We start from the raw sequence: 19,668 nt of genomic DNA on the forward strand, positions 1-19,668 counted from the left end.
TAAAATAATATCAATATGAATAAAATAAATATATGTAAAAATAAAAATTAAATAAACCCGTTTTAATGTGATGACGATTTTTATTATGTTGATATTGTACAAAATATTTAATAACTATTTATAAATTATTTAATTATTTTTAATGTTATACGGTGGATTCCGACCGACATCGGTTAATATGACCATCCTCGTTACATGGCCAAAATGGTCTGGTCCCAACCCAATGTTTACTTACCAAATTAAAAAGCTATATGCTTTAGGTACTCGGTCCGGTTTATATAGGCAATATATATTTTATGTTAGAATATGTATTATATAACAACTATATACGGGTTTCGTCGTATCTAAGAGATAATGTTTATCAAAGTAATAAAAATTATATTAATTTTAAATGAGATTTTGTAGTGAATTTAATTAAATTTATATGAAGTGTTATCAAGAGCAATAAAAAAAATATAGCGATAAACATGTAGCTCTCTTTTCCTAATTCAATAACAGTCATTTCAGTTTTACTGTGAATTAAATTAATCTGGATTATTATAGATATTATGGATATAATACTCGAAATTATATTATTCATTATTATTTTGTATTTTTATTTATTAATTTAATTTATAATTTTTTGTCTTTTTCAATTACGTTATTTTAATAATACATTACGTCGAATCGGATAAGAATAGTCGACAAAAAATTGATGGCATACATTTTAATAAGTTAAAAATACTGGAGGTATTTAGTTCGGATCGGATTGGAACCGTCACGTCGAACGGAATAGCCATAATTCCTTTTCAGAAATATTTTCCCCAATTCCAAACCGTTCCGAAGTGGTTTGTACGAGCGTTGGTCGTTTGGGCAAAGGTAATAATTTTGACCAAAAAAAACAATAGTCCATTTGGGCCAAAGGAAATTATTTTTACCTGTGCGAGGTAAAAATCTGATGACAGATACGGATGATATTATTGCTAATACAAAATAAAGAGTTTATATAAGAAACATGGAATAAATATAAAAGAGGGGATATTAAAACCAATTAGAATACATAAAATGTGTAGGTTTAAAATATGAGGCCAATAGATTGCTTTAAAAACTACTAATAATTATATTATTTGTAATTTTATTTTATTATTTTAATTTTTTGACTTAGATTATTTCCTACTTAAAAATAATAATATTATTAATATCCATATTAATATATTTTTTTAAACAGTTAAATCGTCGCTCAAACGGTATATAAATATTCCCCCCAAACGGTTTATATTTATTCGCTCAAACGGTGTACGCCCGTTTGTACATACAAATTTGTTTACCTGTATTGTCTAGCTTATCATATATCATGTTGCCATATTATCTCATATCAATCAAATTTTTCAATTTATTCGTTTAAATTTCAATACGCACGTAGCGTAAATATAAAGTGAATATTAAGTTAATAATTTTTTCAAAATTTCAATCAAAGAAAAATTGATTAACGGAGTGTAGCAGTATCCTATTATTTTCGACATGTGTAGCGTGCCAACCGTTTGATCCGTGATTCCAGTACTAATGTCTTAGTCAACGCTTGAATATAGGTGTAGAGAAATAATTTAAGACTTTTTATAATACGTTAATTTATTAAACTGTTAAAGAAACTTATCCTATGTACGATTAAATTTATTTAATTGTAAATATTCTAAGTCCAATAATAAAACTGTAACAAATATTCTAAGTCCTAATATTTAAACTATAGAAATTATTAAGTCCGGACCATGACATACACTGACGTGAACTCGTCTGATTTGCCCTTATTTTCGGGTCCCTTTTATAATTGCTATATGCAAGTGTGTGTGTAAATCCCAAATGTGTGTGTGTGTATATGAGAATGATAATAAAAATATGATATTTCCCTATTGATTGTGAGTGTGTGTGCGCTATCTCTAGACCATAATAATTTAGTACCATAATTATTGACGCAGAGATCCAGAATGTGGTCACTATTGTTTCGTTTAACTATTTTATTTCAATTTCACATAAAATGATTATGTGAACCAATTAAATAGAATTTATTTAATTTATCTCACAGGTATGTTTAATCAATACAATTGTTCCTTATTGAATAATGTTATGTGATATTTTGTGTTATCCTAATAATTATTAATTTGTCTTCTTGTTTAATTCTATGTAGGTGTGTAACGTTTGTATGATAATGTGTATACTTTAATTAATCCAATTAAATGTTTCGTAATTGAATGATCGTAATTGGGTGATCATAGTATTATTTTTATCTAAGTATGTGGCACACGACATATGTAATAAATATTACTACGGCACCATCAGAAAAGAAAACGCATGGGCAGAGATTTTTACTTGCTTTTACAAAGCTTGCCGCAAACTATTTGGAAATGGACTTTACTTCGGTTTCAACAAAAACCCAAAATCCGATTGATGTAATTCCGATACGATCCGATAAAATATGCGGATTTGTTTTCGAGCCAGTACCGAAATATAATTCATTGTTTAATGACATCAACTAATGAAAATATATTTGGATGTGGAAATGTTTTATTGTAGTTGTTACTAACTCGATTGCCATTCGAATATTTTTGTTCAAGTAAGACATGTGCAGTTCAACGATACCCTTCTGAATGTATATTTTAGTTCCCCTGTTAAACACCCAACAACATTAAGTTTTTCAAGTACCCTGTGAACGGCATCGGGTGTTTGCAGAAAGGTCTTAATGGGCGTGGTCAATGGCTGCTCGTGCGTGCTGATGAAGGGAGTGTGACAATATGAAAAAGTATTTGTCTGTTCCTGTACCATTTATTTTTCATATTATTATTTTATTAATATTTTATTATTGCCCGTGTGCTAGCATATAGTCGACATTTAAAACGCATGCGATAATAGTACGAAAATCGAGTGATGTGAACAGTGTTCACATTACCCAACACTTACTATTACTTTTACTGAACACTACTCATGCCTATTGGATAAAGTAATTGTTAAATGTTTATTTTGTCAGTACATTAACCAGGTAATTTGTATATTATCTACTTTTGAGCGGACAAAATTTTTTCATAAAATAAAATATGACAAAAAATCAATAGTAGATAATATTAATAAAATACGATAAAATACAAGTATAAATTGTACATTATGATAAATCGTGTGCATTGTATAATAGTTTTAAATTTCAGTACGGTGCTATCGGTTTTTGAGTTCACTTATTTGGTTATTTAGTTTTTTTTTAAAAAAAAAACTTGTCTTCTTAGAAAGAGAATAAATTAAAAATATATAAAAGTTTTAATAAATTAATTAATGAAAATATTGAGAATTCGGTAAATTTAACGAAATCAAAATATGATTCAGCTACTAAAAAATCTTTGTGTGAAATAGCTAATGCACGATCTCTTTTTGTCAAAGTTTTAAAAAAAATGATTGTGTAAAAAAAATTGTTTAATAAATAAATGTACGAGTAAATGCGAATCTGGGAAGATATCTTGCAACTCAAAGTATAACTCATAAGTTGGTAAAAGTTCATTTTAACTACCTTTTATCTATCGATAATAATCATAGTTATTTAACTATTATAACAGAACAGGAAATATTTCAGGGATCAGACGAAAAACATGTGGCAACTTGGTACATAAACGATGACATTTTTACGGTATTTCGGGCTGAAAACACTGTAAGACGCGTGCAGTGCGCGCATAACAGTTAACGAGAGCGTTTTTAAACTTTTCTGCACGCCTAGTCGGCTTGTCGGTTGAGTGCGAAATGTTGCCGGTCGCATTTGTTGACCGTATACGTCCAAGCCGATTTTTGAATTAACTCGTACAGAAAATACCGTATCGATACGGTCCGACGGCTAGGAAAAATACTCATGTTCACAAAATATAGGGTTGTAAACCGTCGTGTTCGTCAAACGAAATCCGTTTCGAACGACACGCGAACCGCGAACGATGCGCGTTCTTCGTCACGTCACGTGTGTTCGTCGTAACTTTTTAGACTTCTTAGGCGTCGATCTACGCGTACTGCAATGCAGCACGTTCCGTCTTCCGGGAAGCAAACAACCCGTTGACGGGACGTGTACGCACGACGAAACCGACCGCTGCCACCAGTGGCGGCTGCGTCCGACGCCTCAAGTGTTTCGACGGATTTCGAAAGCCTTGCACGTAATGCGAGTACAGAATTTTATGAAAAAAAATTGCGTATTAAAAAAAGTTGCTCGTCTGTACCGCCAAGAACCCTATTCGTTTCCGCGCGCTCATCGTCGACCCGTTTTTCAGGCGAACGGCACGCGGGCGCCGTCCGCACACTAGTGGTGGCCGCGGACTTCACGTCTTCCGGTGGCACCGTCCCGCTGGACCGCACCTACGACGCGGTTCGCCGCGCACTGGACGGCCTGGACGTCGCGCTGCTGGTCAACAACGCCGGGCTGTCGTACGCGCGACCCGAACGGCTGCTCGACCTGCCGTCGTGCTGTTCCGGCACACCCACCTGCGGCGGTGTCGGCGACCCGTGCCGCGACGTGATCGAGTGCAACGTGCTGGCCGCCGTGGCTATGTGCCGCATAGCAATGCCGCTGATGGACACCGACGCCGCGGACGGCCAACGGGACCGCGACCGCCCGGATGTGGACGACGAACTGAAACCGTCGAATCGAGGCCGTGGCGGCGTCGTCATCAACGTGTCGTCCATTTCGGCTCATCTGCCGTGCCCGCTGCTAACCGTGTACGGAGCTACCAAGGTAAGCAACACGTTCGTTCGACGCGGATCCTTAACATTTTAACATTATCTTTAACATTTTTACCCGCGAGGATGTTATTCGTCTATTCTGTTACGGGCACACGTAATTATAATCAATAATCATTTGTTATGTAGTATTGTCATTGTTACACGACGCATGTAGAAACATTATGACTAAGTTGAAATACATTAATAATCGGATGCGAGGTGTATCAATCAATATAATAGATGTGACCGAGTATAGATAAAATAAAGAATATGTATTAAATAATATTACACAATAAATATGTGACAAGCGTTCATAATCAATGAACAACCCGAGGATGGACGTATAACCATTATTAGATGAAAGCCATATCCCGTATTAACAGGAAAACTTCGTAATTAGAACCCACATATCACTGACCACGTCCTGTAATGAATAAGTCACGAGACTAATAAGGGTATATGAGATCAGGGTATAAAAGGGGGTCCCGAACATACCCATTTTCAGATGTGTTTTAGTCGAATCTAGTACATTTGACACCCAAGACATATGACACCCAATAATAGGACAATTGACAACGAATATAAATTAGAGGTCATGGTTGTGAACGAGTATTAGAATACACGGGTACACGGAGCCCGGGTACACGGTCAAAAAACATATTGAAGCCCGTGTATATCCGTGTATTTAATACCCATGCATATTCGTGTATTTATTTATTATTACCCGTGTATATTACATATTATTGAAGAATTCATATGCACTTTAAAAATTTACATTTATAATAATAATATAATGTAATGTATGTTCCAATAATTGGTTATTTATTAATAATAAAAATAGTATAGCCCTTAATTACTTACCTACCTATTATTATTTAAAGATGTTATGAATAGTTATAAGTTACATTTAAAAATTAGTTAGATGCATTCGTTTATCGTATAATTGTATATAGGTATAAACATAAAGTATAAGTATAATAATATTTAAACTGGTTTTAAGATTAAAGCATTAACAATCTTAAAGCTATCTTATCGCCAATATTATTGCATTGCGTTTACATACGTGTGCCTTGAATCTAAACATTTTTGGTGATTTTAAAGAGTTGTTTCATACTTTATAGTATCTATGTTCACTATTAGTACGTAAAGTGTAGTATTAATATTTATATTATACATATTAAACATTTTTTCTTTGAAAAATGAGTTATCGTTCTAAAAGTTGAGTATGGCAATACGGCAAACGCCAAGGTGATAAAAAGCTTTTTGTGATTTATGTGAAGATAATTCAAACAAAGTGTTTTGTTGTGCTGGTGGATAAACGGGATCATTTGGAAGACATTTAAAACTCATTCACAATATAAGCAGAAACTCTCAAAATCCATCGCAAGTAACGTTGAAAATTCGGACACAGGTTAAAAATTTTATAAACGAAATGGCTGAAATTAATCGCGATATGCAAATTGAAACATCTGTAACTAAACATATCGATGCTCTTGAATTTTTGTTTGGCGATGAAGTAAACTGGGATACATCTGATTCTGACATTCAGTAGCAACATTACTTGACAGAATCACAGTTAAAATTTGATTTTGATGCACTAGAATGGTGGAAGACACGTGCATCAAAATATCCACTAATTGTTGCTTTGGCAAAGAAATATTTAGGGATACCAGCAACGTCAGTAAATTATCGGAAAGATGTTTCTCAACCGCTGGAAACATAGTGACAGCCAAGAGAAGTTGTTTATCGCCCGAGGCGGTAAACATGCTAATTTTTCTTTTCCAAAACAATTATTATAACTTCCTAGATCGTGAGTGATTGCTTTTGTATTTTTTGCACTATATTATGCGTTATTATATAGTACATACTGTTTGTTGATTAATTTAATATTATTATTATTATTTTATATTTATTTTATACTATATTATTATAGTTATTACCATTAATTTTTGAATTATGTATATATATATACATATGTTTATTGTTATTTAATAATTAGGCAATGCAACTTTTTTTAGGAAAAAACGAAATTTAAAATATTGAGATATTATAATGAATGAAAATACAAAAAAAAAAATGAATTCTGTATTATTTGTTATACCTACTTTTTATTTTAGCTCTCGGGTATTTAGAAACACGGGTATACACGGATATTTTTACTACTCGGGCCTTAATCCCGTCTTGTTTAAAAACATGGGTACCCGTGTAGTTCATTACACGTGTAATCGAGACCTCTAATATAAATGCATATAATATAATACAGTATAATAATTTATAATCAACGTATAAGCTTATTATATTTAAATTTAATGTTTGATTGTATATGATACATACATTCATGATACATATATGATATACGAGTATAAATACATTATGATAATGTTGTTGATATTTTAAATTTTGGTTTTGAATGAATTAGTCGTTACACTTCCTTTACAATGCTCTACTAACCGTCATCCTCTTCTTTTTGAAAAACATAAATGTAATCATTAATAATTAATTTTGTATTATTTCAATTTTATCTATTGAACATTCTGAGTTCATATTGAATGAATAACTTTTAAATTAAACTGTTAAAATGGTTGGATAATAAACACACTACAGAGTACAAGCACTAAATAGTAACTAATAACTATAGACTATAGGTAGTAGGCGGTTATCGTAATCGTAATCACTCAGTGTCAATTGTCCATGTTCTAAAAATATCGGGTGCAGAAAGTTCGATATGGACAAAACCGCCAGGTGTCAAATTTCTCGGGTGTCAACTGTCCGAATATCGTTTTAGTCCTGATATGGTGTGTACCTTTATGCTAGTTTGTTTAGTAAATTAATTATTTGGACTTGGAATATTTTTGATAAGTTAATAAATATTTGGACTTTGAATTATTTTACAATTAAGTAATTTACTTAAAGTTGAGAGTTCATTATTTCATACCTATCATAATTCTACATTGATTGGAAGCTGTTCACATTGATTGTCTACTCTCGTTGCACTGCCGGTATTTAGGTACAGACCGGCACGCAATAATTAATTTTTTTTTTTCGAGATATTTGTTTTATTTGTATGACACCCGTGTAGTATAAATTTTATACGAATAAAGTTGTGGAATAAATAGTGGAATGGAGAGGAACTATTTTTTAATCATTTTCATTATGAAATGAAAAACAATCAAACAAACAGCAATTAACGGTTTGCAGTTGGACAGTTGGACGATACACATAGTAGAAATAGATATACGTACAATTAGAATCTAATAAGTGTATTCCGTTTATCGGTATTAAAAACGAGTTCTGCACGACTCAATTTTCACCAAAATATATTTAGCGGAGGAAAATTCTGAAAAAAATACGAGTGTAAAATTACAGATTTGAAATCCGCGTCACACGAAACAAATTTATGGTTTATGCTCTGGTATTTTTACCAGCGCTCAACGAGGGTATTATTATGTTATAATAGCAAAAACTTTACAGAATCTGAGCCCCGACATTGAATCTGACAACATACATTTTCTATTATTGTCCGCACAATATTTCTCATCGGATCGATACCAATTTCATAATGTACCGTGTCCGCCCGTCGGCCACGTAAAGCTCGACAAATAATAATCCATACAAATCATCACTAGTTTTAAACGAGGCGCGTCTGGCCCGTGTTAATATTTTTTGTTTTATTTTCACAAACACTGTTTCATGTGACCATACCCGTGCATTTTTTAAGAAATTTTCAGCGGGTGACAAGCCATTTTTTCTCTCGAAATATTCGATGCCCGTAGTACGATGATACTACTATTTCAGTATTATATCACTGTTTAAAATGAATCTTAATACTGGTGGAAAAGTAAACATCGATAACATGACAAATACATACAAATTTATCCACCGTACTTTTACTAATAATATATTTTTTTATGTAATTCAAAAAAGAAAATTATCTTTTGACTGTTAATTGCGTTTCGCCGAGTCTGTCAAAGACAATTTGTCAGTGACAAACACTGTCAACAAATAGGTGACAAAATATTTTCACCAGTCGACATTTTTGTCGTCCAGTTTACTAGTTCAAAAAACGCGCGATGAACCATACAATATTACCGTTTACTTGCTGCAACCCTTTACTACTGTATACCGTTTGATAATCGATTCCAATTCGTCTTTGGTTCTCGACGCAATGCTCAGACATATCATCGCAATTTTTCGACACCGCGCAACTCGCTCTCGTTTTAACCCACTGAATTCTAGCCGATCCAGAACAATGCCGAACACCAACATTTCGTATGTTTTCGGTCTGTCAGCGGAAACCATTGTGTTTCACCGCAATTTGTAGACTGTAGCACGGGATACACAAATATCGTTTTACAACCGTACGCAATGGTTTTGGTTCCTGAGTGAAACGACGTTGGTTTCGACACGATGCGAGTTTGTTTTTTTCCATGTCTACGCACACGATTTTTACCGGAAGGATTGCCCCGGCCATCACAATCGTAAGAGTTTTGACGGTAAATGACATTTTTTTTTTTTGTAATTCAACAAAATATTTGTATTTTTATTTATTTATTTATTTTTTTTTTTTATTCTAGTTTTTCAATAAATAAGATAGATACAGGATAAAATGTCACATTGACGTAAAAAACTATATTGTTAAACATCGGCCCAAAAAACGCCTCTCGCATGTAACAAAACTATTTGACAATTTACAGGCTATTTCTAATCGTTTGCATTAATTTGAGAAAACATCTTTTCTACACTTAAAACTTTAAGTTTTCCGGATGTTTGAACAACCCAATTTTCAACAACGACTGTTTCAGATTTATGTTCATTAATATATTCAAATATATATCAATCAAAAATTTATATTCAATATATATCAGAAATATTAATTAAATGTAAAAATAAAAACTTGTTAATCGTATTCGGATATTTTTTAAAAAGCGACGGGATATTTTAAGAGTTAAACCACCCTCCTTCCCATCAATTTATGCTTATGTAGTAAAGACATATCACTTAGACATGAATGTAAGTGTCATGGGAACAAACTCGTTAGCTGTCTCAAATGGTAGCGTTTTTTTGTATCGTTAAACGGTTAAACTCTATTTTTCAAAAATAATTCCTATAATAATAGCAGTGGCGTATACAAGGGGAGTGTTTGGTAGATATGACCCCCCCCCCCTTGAGTCGTATCATATATTACATTATTATAGGAATATAGGTAAATCGATAATACAATATGAAATATAAAATAATGCACAATACTAATTACATATATACAGGTTAACATTATCGCGATTGCGACAATACGTGACGAAAATAATTCGTTTACGTTTTCGTGCAACACAAAATGTTTAATAATAATAGGTATTGTAGCATCAAATACTGATATTCGAATATTCAAATATTCGAATAATTTATGGTAAAGCCATCCGAATTCGAATATACATTACATCTCTATTACAGACATTATGTATACATATTAATTAATTAAAATAAAAGTTTTAGTTCGTACGTATTATATATAATATTTAATAATTATAATTAACACCTCCCTTCAGAAAATCTTAGCTACGCCACTGAATAATAGTATACATCAATTTAATAGACCATTAATAACAGTAATTAGGGTACGGTTATATGTTTTTTAATTTTTTTATCTACTATCTCAAAACCAAGCATAACTAAAATGCGGATTTATAAAACGTAGAATTAATTGTACACATTGTTAAATTTTTTTCTTCTGCTAATTTGGACTAATTTTGAATATAATACATTTTTATTATTTTTAATAGCTTTGATTATTAATTAAAAAAATAATATTATTGGTTTCGTTCTCCAAATTGTATATTTTCCTATGATATTTAAATATATTATATATAATAATTAATAACTTCTAAGTACAATATAATCACTGGTTTAATGTGCATGGCCTTTTTTCCATTTCTATAACTGTATTTATAAGAGTATCACGATATTGGACCGACAACAAGGCAAATAGTACATGGGGCCTACAACCATTGAGCCGACAATCCACGGGGCTGACAAAATATAATAAAATACAATATTTAAAATTTTTAAAATTTTATATTATTCATTATGTTTTTATATCAGTGCTTATCGAATTCACCGTATAAGAAGTATATTGTGTAAACTCAATCGTTAAAAAACTTATTTCATAATTTATCATTAAAAATGTTGAATAAAATATTTATTAAAATATGAAAAAAATAGTTTTAAATCTGCTGTAGAAAAAAAATAATTATTACTGTAGGTGATAATCTGATAACCTTAAGTACTTAGCTTTTGCGACTTCAGAAGTGTGCATAGGATATAAAAAATATAACAGTTATCAAAATTATTAAATATTAACAAGTTTTTGTGGTATTTTGCTGTAGTCGATCTATAGCTTATACAGTGAATTCGATAAGTACAGATATAAAAACATAATGAATAATGTAAAATTGTATACTATTATATTTCGTCGACCCATTCCCATTTCTATGTGCCATATGTGAAGCGAAAATGAATACTGATAATCTTCTATATTGAACGACTATAAACTAGGGTTTACATATGTTAGAAAATAATAAGAATACAACACACAAGACTGTGGTAGCAAATCGAAAAAGAAAATGATGTTTTAATTCAACAATGTACTTCGAACCTTCGCACCAAGGTTATTCAAACAAAGAAAATTGCTTTCGAAAATTGTATGTATAATATTTACTATGAACGCGCACCCCTGAGAGCAGCTGCAAACGGCACGTACAGTACACACGCATACACCCCATCCAGGGACTAAGTCATATACAATAAAATTGATATTGACATTGTTGTACGTAAGCGATGATATTCTTAAAATTTTAAGTCAGGCATGAGTTTAGAATTATGTATTACTTATGATTTATACAAGGCGACTTTCGTTTGATGATTATAAATATTCAGCCGAAAAAATATTGATGCGATAAATGTGTCTTAACTCATTTAATGTTGATACATCTTAACTTATTTAATTTTATAAGAACTTTCTATTTAACATTCAATGAAAATCTGATTATTGGGTGTGATCAATTTTCTGTTTAAATTATTTTATTTTTTTTTCACTAAGTTATGAATATAAAATATATTATTTATCCTTAAGGAAATTGTACATATAAGGTTAAACGAAACGTGTTGCTATGGAAACATGTATGGCATAGGAATGTAGATACTTTAAGTTCGGGGCGTGTCCGAGAAAAATGAATTGAACAGATGAATAGCTATCGAATCATCTTTCGATACTAGATAATACAAAATAATAATAAATTTCAAACACTGTGTTTAAATTATTTTCATAATAACATCAATTAATTAAATATCATACACTAGAAAAAAGTGTATACAACTATTTTGTTGATAACTTTCTTACTTCGTTCTTCTTAGTAAAACTATTACAATAGAATAAAATAATAAAAAATAATAAGAAAAAATAAAAAATAATACGTGATCGCACACCTATGCACATATGTTATATCACTCTGATTGGATAACTTTATGCGATATACATTTTATATATTTAACACATTTTTTGACATTCCGTTTTGGCGAGCACAGAGTGATACAAAGCGAGGGTCGCCAACCCGAGATCAAGGCATTGGCCGGAGCACACAGTATTCTCGTATACGCAAAAAAGAAAAAAATTAAAACAAGGCGAATACTTAAAAGCAACTAATAATATTATTTTAAGTATAATATTTAGTTTTTATTAAAGAAAATCTATGAAAATTGGGTTCCGAGAAAGCCATACAGCATAAAACTCGGACAGAAAATTAAGCTTAAATATACGTACATGTAAACACTATACCTACAAGTAACGACAGTAAAATAATTGCAATAAAAGACGAGGGTGGGATCACCCTCGTGACCCAAGATATTTAAAACATTAAATTAAACGTCACCTGAGATGGTGGCTGAAATTTGTGCACTCCGACGACCAAGTGTCACAGAGAAATGTGCAGAGGCATATTGTGTGCGCTGTTGATTTGAAAAAATTACCAGCCAAGAAAACAAAAGCAAAAAAAAAACAAATATTGTGATAATAATTTAAGTACTTGCCATATCGTCGGTCCACCGCGTATCCGTCCTTCACTTAGCTGGCGACGTCCGGTGACGCATATTTCATGGATGTGCTATTCCACGATGATACGGTTAGTAGACCATTTGAAGAAATAATGTTCGACGTTTGTGAAACGACGAAAACAAAATGAATGACTGCACTACGTGGTGGCGTGGTGCAATTTTACCAGTGAAATCACATTTATTACCTTTATTATTATAACGGCCTTTTTTATCGATAGCGAACGATAGCGATCGTTGCGACCATGGGAAAACGTCCAATTTGATCGAAGATAAAGGCGAACAGTGTTGTGTGCGCGTTATCTCGATTCGACAGTCGCAGTTTTCTGAGTTTTATCTTTTACATGACATTTATTTTATTTATAAATATATGCGTTTTATTCACAAAAAAAAAAAAACCCTCGGCATCAGTGAATATTGGGTGGTATTATTATAATTACAATGGATTCAAATTAATTTAAATAAAAATAGATATGCGATATGAATTAAAAAGGTGAACGTACGGGGTTGATTATTAAATTTTATTCGTTACATCTTCTATAACGATGAATTCGATTGTGTTGGAAAATGAATTGGGATCCTGATCGAGAGCTGCAGCGAGTGACTCTGAGAGCTTAGAATTTTTTCTATTCGTGTTGTATATGCGTCCTCTTTAGACATTATGTAACTCCGTGTAATTTCGTGTGTAATATGTATATATACATATATTATAGTGTAGTGTTAAATAATGTTATTTTATGAAGTAACTAGATTATGTATGATTTATTGACAAGTGTTAAAGTACTTATATAGTAATATATATCGTAAAAACTATTAATAGTATTCATTAGTTTTAAATAACTATATATTTTTTTACTTAAACTAGTTGTTTCATACAATATCTACTTATAGTATAACTACAGTTTTAATTTAATTTTTCTTATAAAAATGATTGTGTTTGTTTCTCTTTTTTTATTGCAATTACATTAAAAAAAAACACTGACAAATTCCAAATGATTAAAGAGTTGCGTTAGATCTTAATTTTATTATTACATTCGGAACAGTTTCTGCTTTTAATAAACACACAAAAGCTATGAGAAACGATAATATACGAGTATAAAATAACTATCAAAATTATAAATTGTTCACATTAATCAAACACTTTTGTTATTTGATAAACTAACTGATTAAACACTTGAAATTTAACATGTAATATTATAATGATGTGGCTACAACAACAAATGACCATTGACCCTTATTTCTCGATTAGTTTCGAAACTAAATCAGTATATATTTATCAATATCTGCTTCATTATTGTTCCACACAAAGATTTCGAGTTTTAATCATTTGAATGCATTTTCATATAATATTTTATCGGTACAATGACGATTGTATAGTCGACTGACGATGTCAATAGTTTCATATGATAACGTATATAAAGTGACGTGGTGAAATTAAAGTTAATTGAGAGGCAGTTGACATTTTACTGACAAGTGACAACCATTCACAACCACTCTACCGGCCAAAACCTCCCGCTACATCTATAAAGATTATAAATCCTAGGGTTTTTGAAAATTTTTAGATTACAGAGCATAGACTATCATATAATAAAGAGATGGGCAACTCAAAGTTACTAGAGGGCCAATGTTTAGAAAATTAAAATCCATCGGTCCAAAGCATAGGAAAAAAAAATTCATTGAGAATATGAATTTAAATTAGCATTTATATACATCAAAATAATAAATTTAACACACACGACAGCACAACACGAAAGATACGAAGAAACTGATGTTAAATAGTTCGGTACAAACAGCTATGTTTGAAAGCTATACGTATACATATGGTATATATGACATTTAGACATTTAACAATGTTTAATACCAGATAACAATTATTATATTGATAAGACAGAGTATAGACGATAAACTTTAAAATTGAATGATGTAATTTGAAAATATAGCACGGGCCAGATAAAAAAGGCTCGCGAGCCGGATGCGGCCCATGGACCGCCAGTTGCCCACCCCATTTATTTAAATAGTCAGTCAGCGCAATGTATATACGTATTATATGTTTTATATATTGAGACAATGTAAGTAATATTACATATATTACAAATTTAATTCATATAGCAAATTAAAATTTTAAAATTTTCCACTATTTTTCAATGAATTTTAAAGAGTTTGACATTACTAATTACATATTACACTCAAATTATGAAATATTATAATGTATTACAATATTTTTGAACAGGGTTTTTCAATAAGGGCGGGTCGATATTGAAATTAAAAATAAAAATAAAATAAGTGTATTAATTTTTTAGCATGGCCATAAAAGTGTTATCAAAATCGTCCCGTTTTAATTGAAAAACTCGATAGTATATGCTATGAATTATTTAATAAGAAATATATTTTTTATTACAATTGCCCATTCATATCCCTTTAATAGTTATTATTCGATAATCAGCTATTTAACACTAGCTATAGCAACACACGACGCTCATAAATTCTTATTTTTTATACTTAAATATACTGTCGTATTTTAAACAGTGCTCGGGCCTTATTTATCGTAGAAACATAATATTTAAGTATCAAAATTATTTAAAAACCGTTCTAAAAGGAAAGAGATAAGCTTTTTAATACTTTTATTTGCCTATTTTTTCGAATTTAAAAAAATAGAAAAACATCGATAATATTCATACATTACGAAAGTAATATTACTTTAAAGTAAAATACAGCACGTGAGTGTATTTTATTATAAAAAAATATGACATAGGGTCTTTATATGTTACTCTCTAGTCGTTGCTAATGCAGCGCTCTAAAATAACGTTTATATCTCTGACCATACGTTTCTTCGATCAATTTTTGAAGAGTTTACTGTAACTGTTACTTAAATGGAAACATTTTAAAATTATTTTTATAATGATGGATTCTATTGACGTGAATCAGAATTTCAATCCATAAAAGGATTGGTAGAAGTAAAAGCACGTGTGTAGAATGATAAAAAAAATGTTAAAAACTTAAATGGCCGTTAATAAGTAGGTATATATTGTTTGTTATGATATTTCTTACATTTTAACAGATTCCTCTTAAGTACAGTTATGTTATACAATCACTGATTTAATGTAATAAGCATTTAGTTTTTCTGTATTATTTTCTGTTTCTTTATTTATATTTCTTACTATTATGAGTTCGTCCATTAGAAACTTCGGCACAGCATTTTCAGACTATTAGTTTTATTCCAAATAACGTTTCACAATATTTTAAAAGCTCTCTCCAAAGTACTGTTATATTATCAAATCATTGTTTTAATGTATATAGCCTGTCTGCACCCTTTTTCGTTTCTTTGTTTGTATTTGTAATTATTATGTATTTGTCCATTAGACACTTCGACACAAAATGCACAGACCAGTAGTTTTATTTCAAATAATATTTCACAACGTTCATCGGTACATTTTACCATTAAATGTTTACATCGTATGCGACCAAGTATCTGATTATAATAATAATTAAAATAATATATAAAATTATAATAATATTACAACTTTGTAGGCGTTACATTTGTATTTTCAAATAAAAATAGTTTAGAACACACACGTCGTACCGGGAGTCAGAACCGATTATCTTTATTGAACGAATTTGGGTCAGGGATCGAAGTGCGTTAGAAAAAAATAATGAAAATGTGAACGGTCATACAAAACCACGTAAAATAGGATAAGAAAGATGTTTAAACTCTATAATGCATTCCGAACCTTTATTTACAACATTATCATCAATCATATATTTGGTCAGAGGGTACCGACGGTCGACATACGGATGATAGGCCATGTATTGAACATATTGTTATATAAAGACGTAAAAGAAACATTCGAAAGCAACAAAAAAACATTGCACACGAATGATCATTTTTGACGAAGTAGGAAATTTAAAAACATCATTTTCATGTCTTCAGATTTCGTCACAACATCACGGTCGTTATTTGTAAAAAATATTAGACATTTAAGTAGTATTTGAAATTTAATATAGCACATAGTACTCGAAATAAGAGCCGTATTAATTTGAGTATAAAATATATATTTATAAATCATAATATATGCACAAATATTGTAGCGAACCATTTGTAATTTTTATTCATAATTTTTTTTTATTCTACATACGATTTTATGAATGATAGTTTTGTATTGTTATTTCAACACATTATTTTTTCGTTATAAATATCACACTATAAAACATTTTAATGTAACGCCTTGAAAATATTTTCTTTTCCACAAATAAAATAATAAAAGCTTGAATATAGTTATAATTTATCACGAGTCGTACGTGCCGATCAAATCGTACGAATAGACACAAACATACACTTGAAACGCATTATGATTCCCGTAGCGGTTGAGTTACACGACCACCTGAGAAAATTTCTTTACTTATACGTCTCCTTTCTTTTATCGATTTGGTTAACCTAATTAAACATATTTATTGCTTACATGTTAACTGACAGTCGGTACTGGTAAAATTATTATTGAACAATTGTTTTCTTACGTTCTAAAGTGTTATAATAATCTATATATTTTTGTGACATGAATATACAGTTTTTTTCTTTTTTTAATGTGTCTTGTGCTTCCTGTGGCCTTTTTTCTTTTTTAATGCTTACTGTAGCCTGGGTTTATTGTCATTGATATTACTTAACACTACGCTCGTTAGTTCTGTAAAGTGGAGCTAGATTATCTAGCACACAAAAATATTAACCTTAATATCTTACCTAATTTTAATTAATTCGAGGAGATTTGTGCGACCTGTGGTATTCAATGCTAAGATTGTAACTGTAAAGTTAATAAAATAAAAACATTAATTTTTATTTCGAAATAAAATTTCGTATTTGCTTATTAACTTGTGTTAAATAGCCCGTCGTATGTCGATCAATAAAGGTCGTAAAGGATATCAGTTCTGGTAGATAACATAATATAACATTTACTGTTGGATATATCATGTGGTACTGCGTACAACAAAATACTTTATTCTCACCGAAAAAATATTCAATCAGATAAAATAGGAAATTTTTAATTGCCCTCCGGTATTTATAAAATTTAAATATTGCAAAAATGCTTTAAAAATTATAAAGATACGGAAAAAAATATATTTATTATAGTATAAAAATGATATAAAAATTATGTTACCAAACATATTTAATTATATATATATATATATAATAATAACAAAATAGGTGCTTATTTGTTTAATATTTACATTTTATTTAACTTTATTTGAATTTAATTTATTTCATAACTCGCTGTTATAATCGTCATTAGACTGTTTTAAATAGAAATATTTTTTTTGACTGTATTAATTTTGTTTTATTTTTGATAAAATAGGAACATGGGTCGATATGCTCGCATTTATTAGTTTTTTAATTCAATAGATAACAAACTAAACGTGCAAGTTTTAAGCAAACAAGTGCCGAAATGCATAATCTAGTACCCTAATATTTAAAAATTTATAGATAAATTCTAAAAACTTAAAAAAAATTCTCAAAAAACAGTAACACGTATCCTACAAATTCATATAAAGTAAAATATGTCATAAAATGCAAAAAAAATGCAAAATAAAACTACATTAAATTAATAAGTATCACTCGGAACACATTTTTGTCTTACGAACATATATGCTGGGTATCAGAAAATAAGATATATTTGCATCAAAATCCCAACCCTACTTATTACGTTGCCTAATTAGCGTTTTTGAGTATTATTTACAATACCTAGTAGATATTATAATTTTTTTAATTACCTAATGTTTTTTGACATTGTTCATAATGCCTAGGCATTATGAATATGCTAAAAATAATAGTGTCAGATTATTCACATTGCCGGTAACAAATAGATTAAAAATACCTGTCCTAATTTAATCCGCACATTTGAGTTTGGAGCGATAAAAATCGATTTCTATTTTCTTTTTTTTTTCTAAACAAATCCGGAAATTATCATGGCAGCGACCATCGCAACATTTCTAAAACATTTTATTACACGAGTAGATTGTACACATAATCGTCAATATATTTGTATGTACACCATCCAGATCTTCAGCTCGTCTTCGCATTTGTTTTTGTAATTAATAAATTTACAATTGAAAAAGGGGCAAATACATATTACGACTTCGTATCATAGTAGCCGCGTGTGCTCTTTCCATGTAAGACGACACGTATTGTACAAGTGGATACACACGGCGGATGCAAATATTAATTTGACAGTGTAATTGAACACGGCAATGCAGCAGCCGTATAATTCAATTATCGTTATAGACGCATACCATGCATGTATGTGTACCATAACTTAATTGTTCTACGAAACTGTATTAAAGCTTAGAAACTCAATGTGTATCGCGTTAACCTTGCTGCGGTATCTATATATTCGTAAAATATTAGATAAACATATATTTTTCTGAAGTTATTGAAGTTGTTGAACTTCGGTAAAATTGTATTGTTTTTACCAGTTACTTTTATGTTTTCCGTTGCATTCTTGTGGGTGATAATCTGTTACAAATATTATGTCTTTAGATCGGGGATGGTCACGCGTACCATTAGTGGCACATTTGTTGTTATTGAATGTATCGCACTAGAGTCAGAATAAATAACATATAATTTTGAAATTCCATTAAAACAAATATTATTAAATTAGATTATTATTAACGCAGTGGAATTTCCCGACTATTATTCCTATACGAGAATTTCTACGATACGATAACAATTCTAAGTGCGTACTAAATTATTAGAATAATAAAGTTGGTCGTATTCGGATCACCGCGCGTTAACGAGCTGTTTGTGTGTGTGTGTGTGTGTGTGTGTGTGTGTTCGTAAGACCTAAAGCAAAGGTTCTCCACCTTTTAAGA

The 19,668-nt window shown here is 30.6% G+C and overlaps 1 protein-coding gene across 1 annotated transcript in view; it reads left to right on the forward strand.

The window, feature by feature from the left end:
- LOC112692187 (very-long-chain 3-oxoacyl-CoA reductase-like) overlaps positions 1 to 19,668 on the forward strand; it is a 33,122-nt gene that overhangs the window by 3,581 nt on the left and 9,873 nt on the right. The window contains exon 4 of the mRNA XM_025566761.1: positions 4,266 to 4,726. Coding sequence (XP_025422546.1) covers positions 4,266 to 4,726 — 461 coding nt within the window. The remainder of the gene's footprint in view (positions 1 to 4,265; positions 4,727 to 19,668) is intronic.

This window comes from Sipha flava, unplaced genomic scaffold (genome assembly GCF_003268045.1).
Source record: "Sipha flava isolate LNK unplaced genomic scaffold, YSA_version1 71_pilon_pilon, whole genome shotgun sequence".
NCBI classification, from domain to species: Eukaryota; Metazoa; Arthropoda; class Insecta; order Hemiptera; family Aphididae; genus Sipha; species Sipha flava.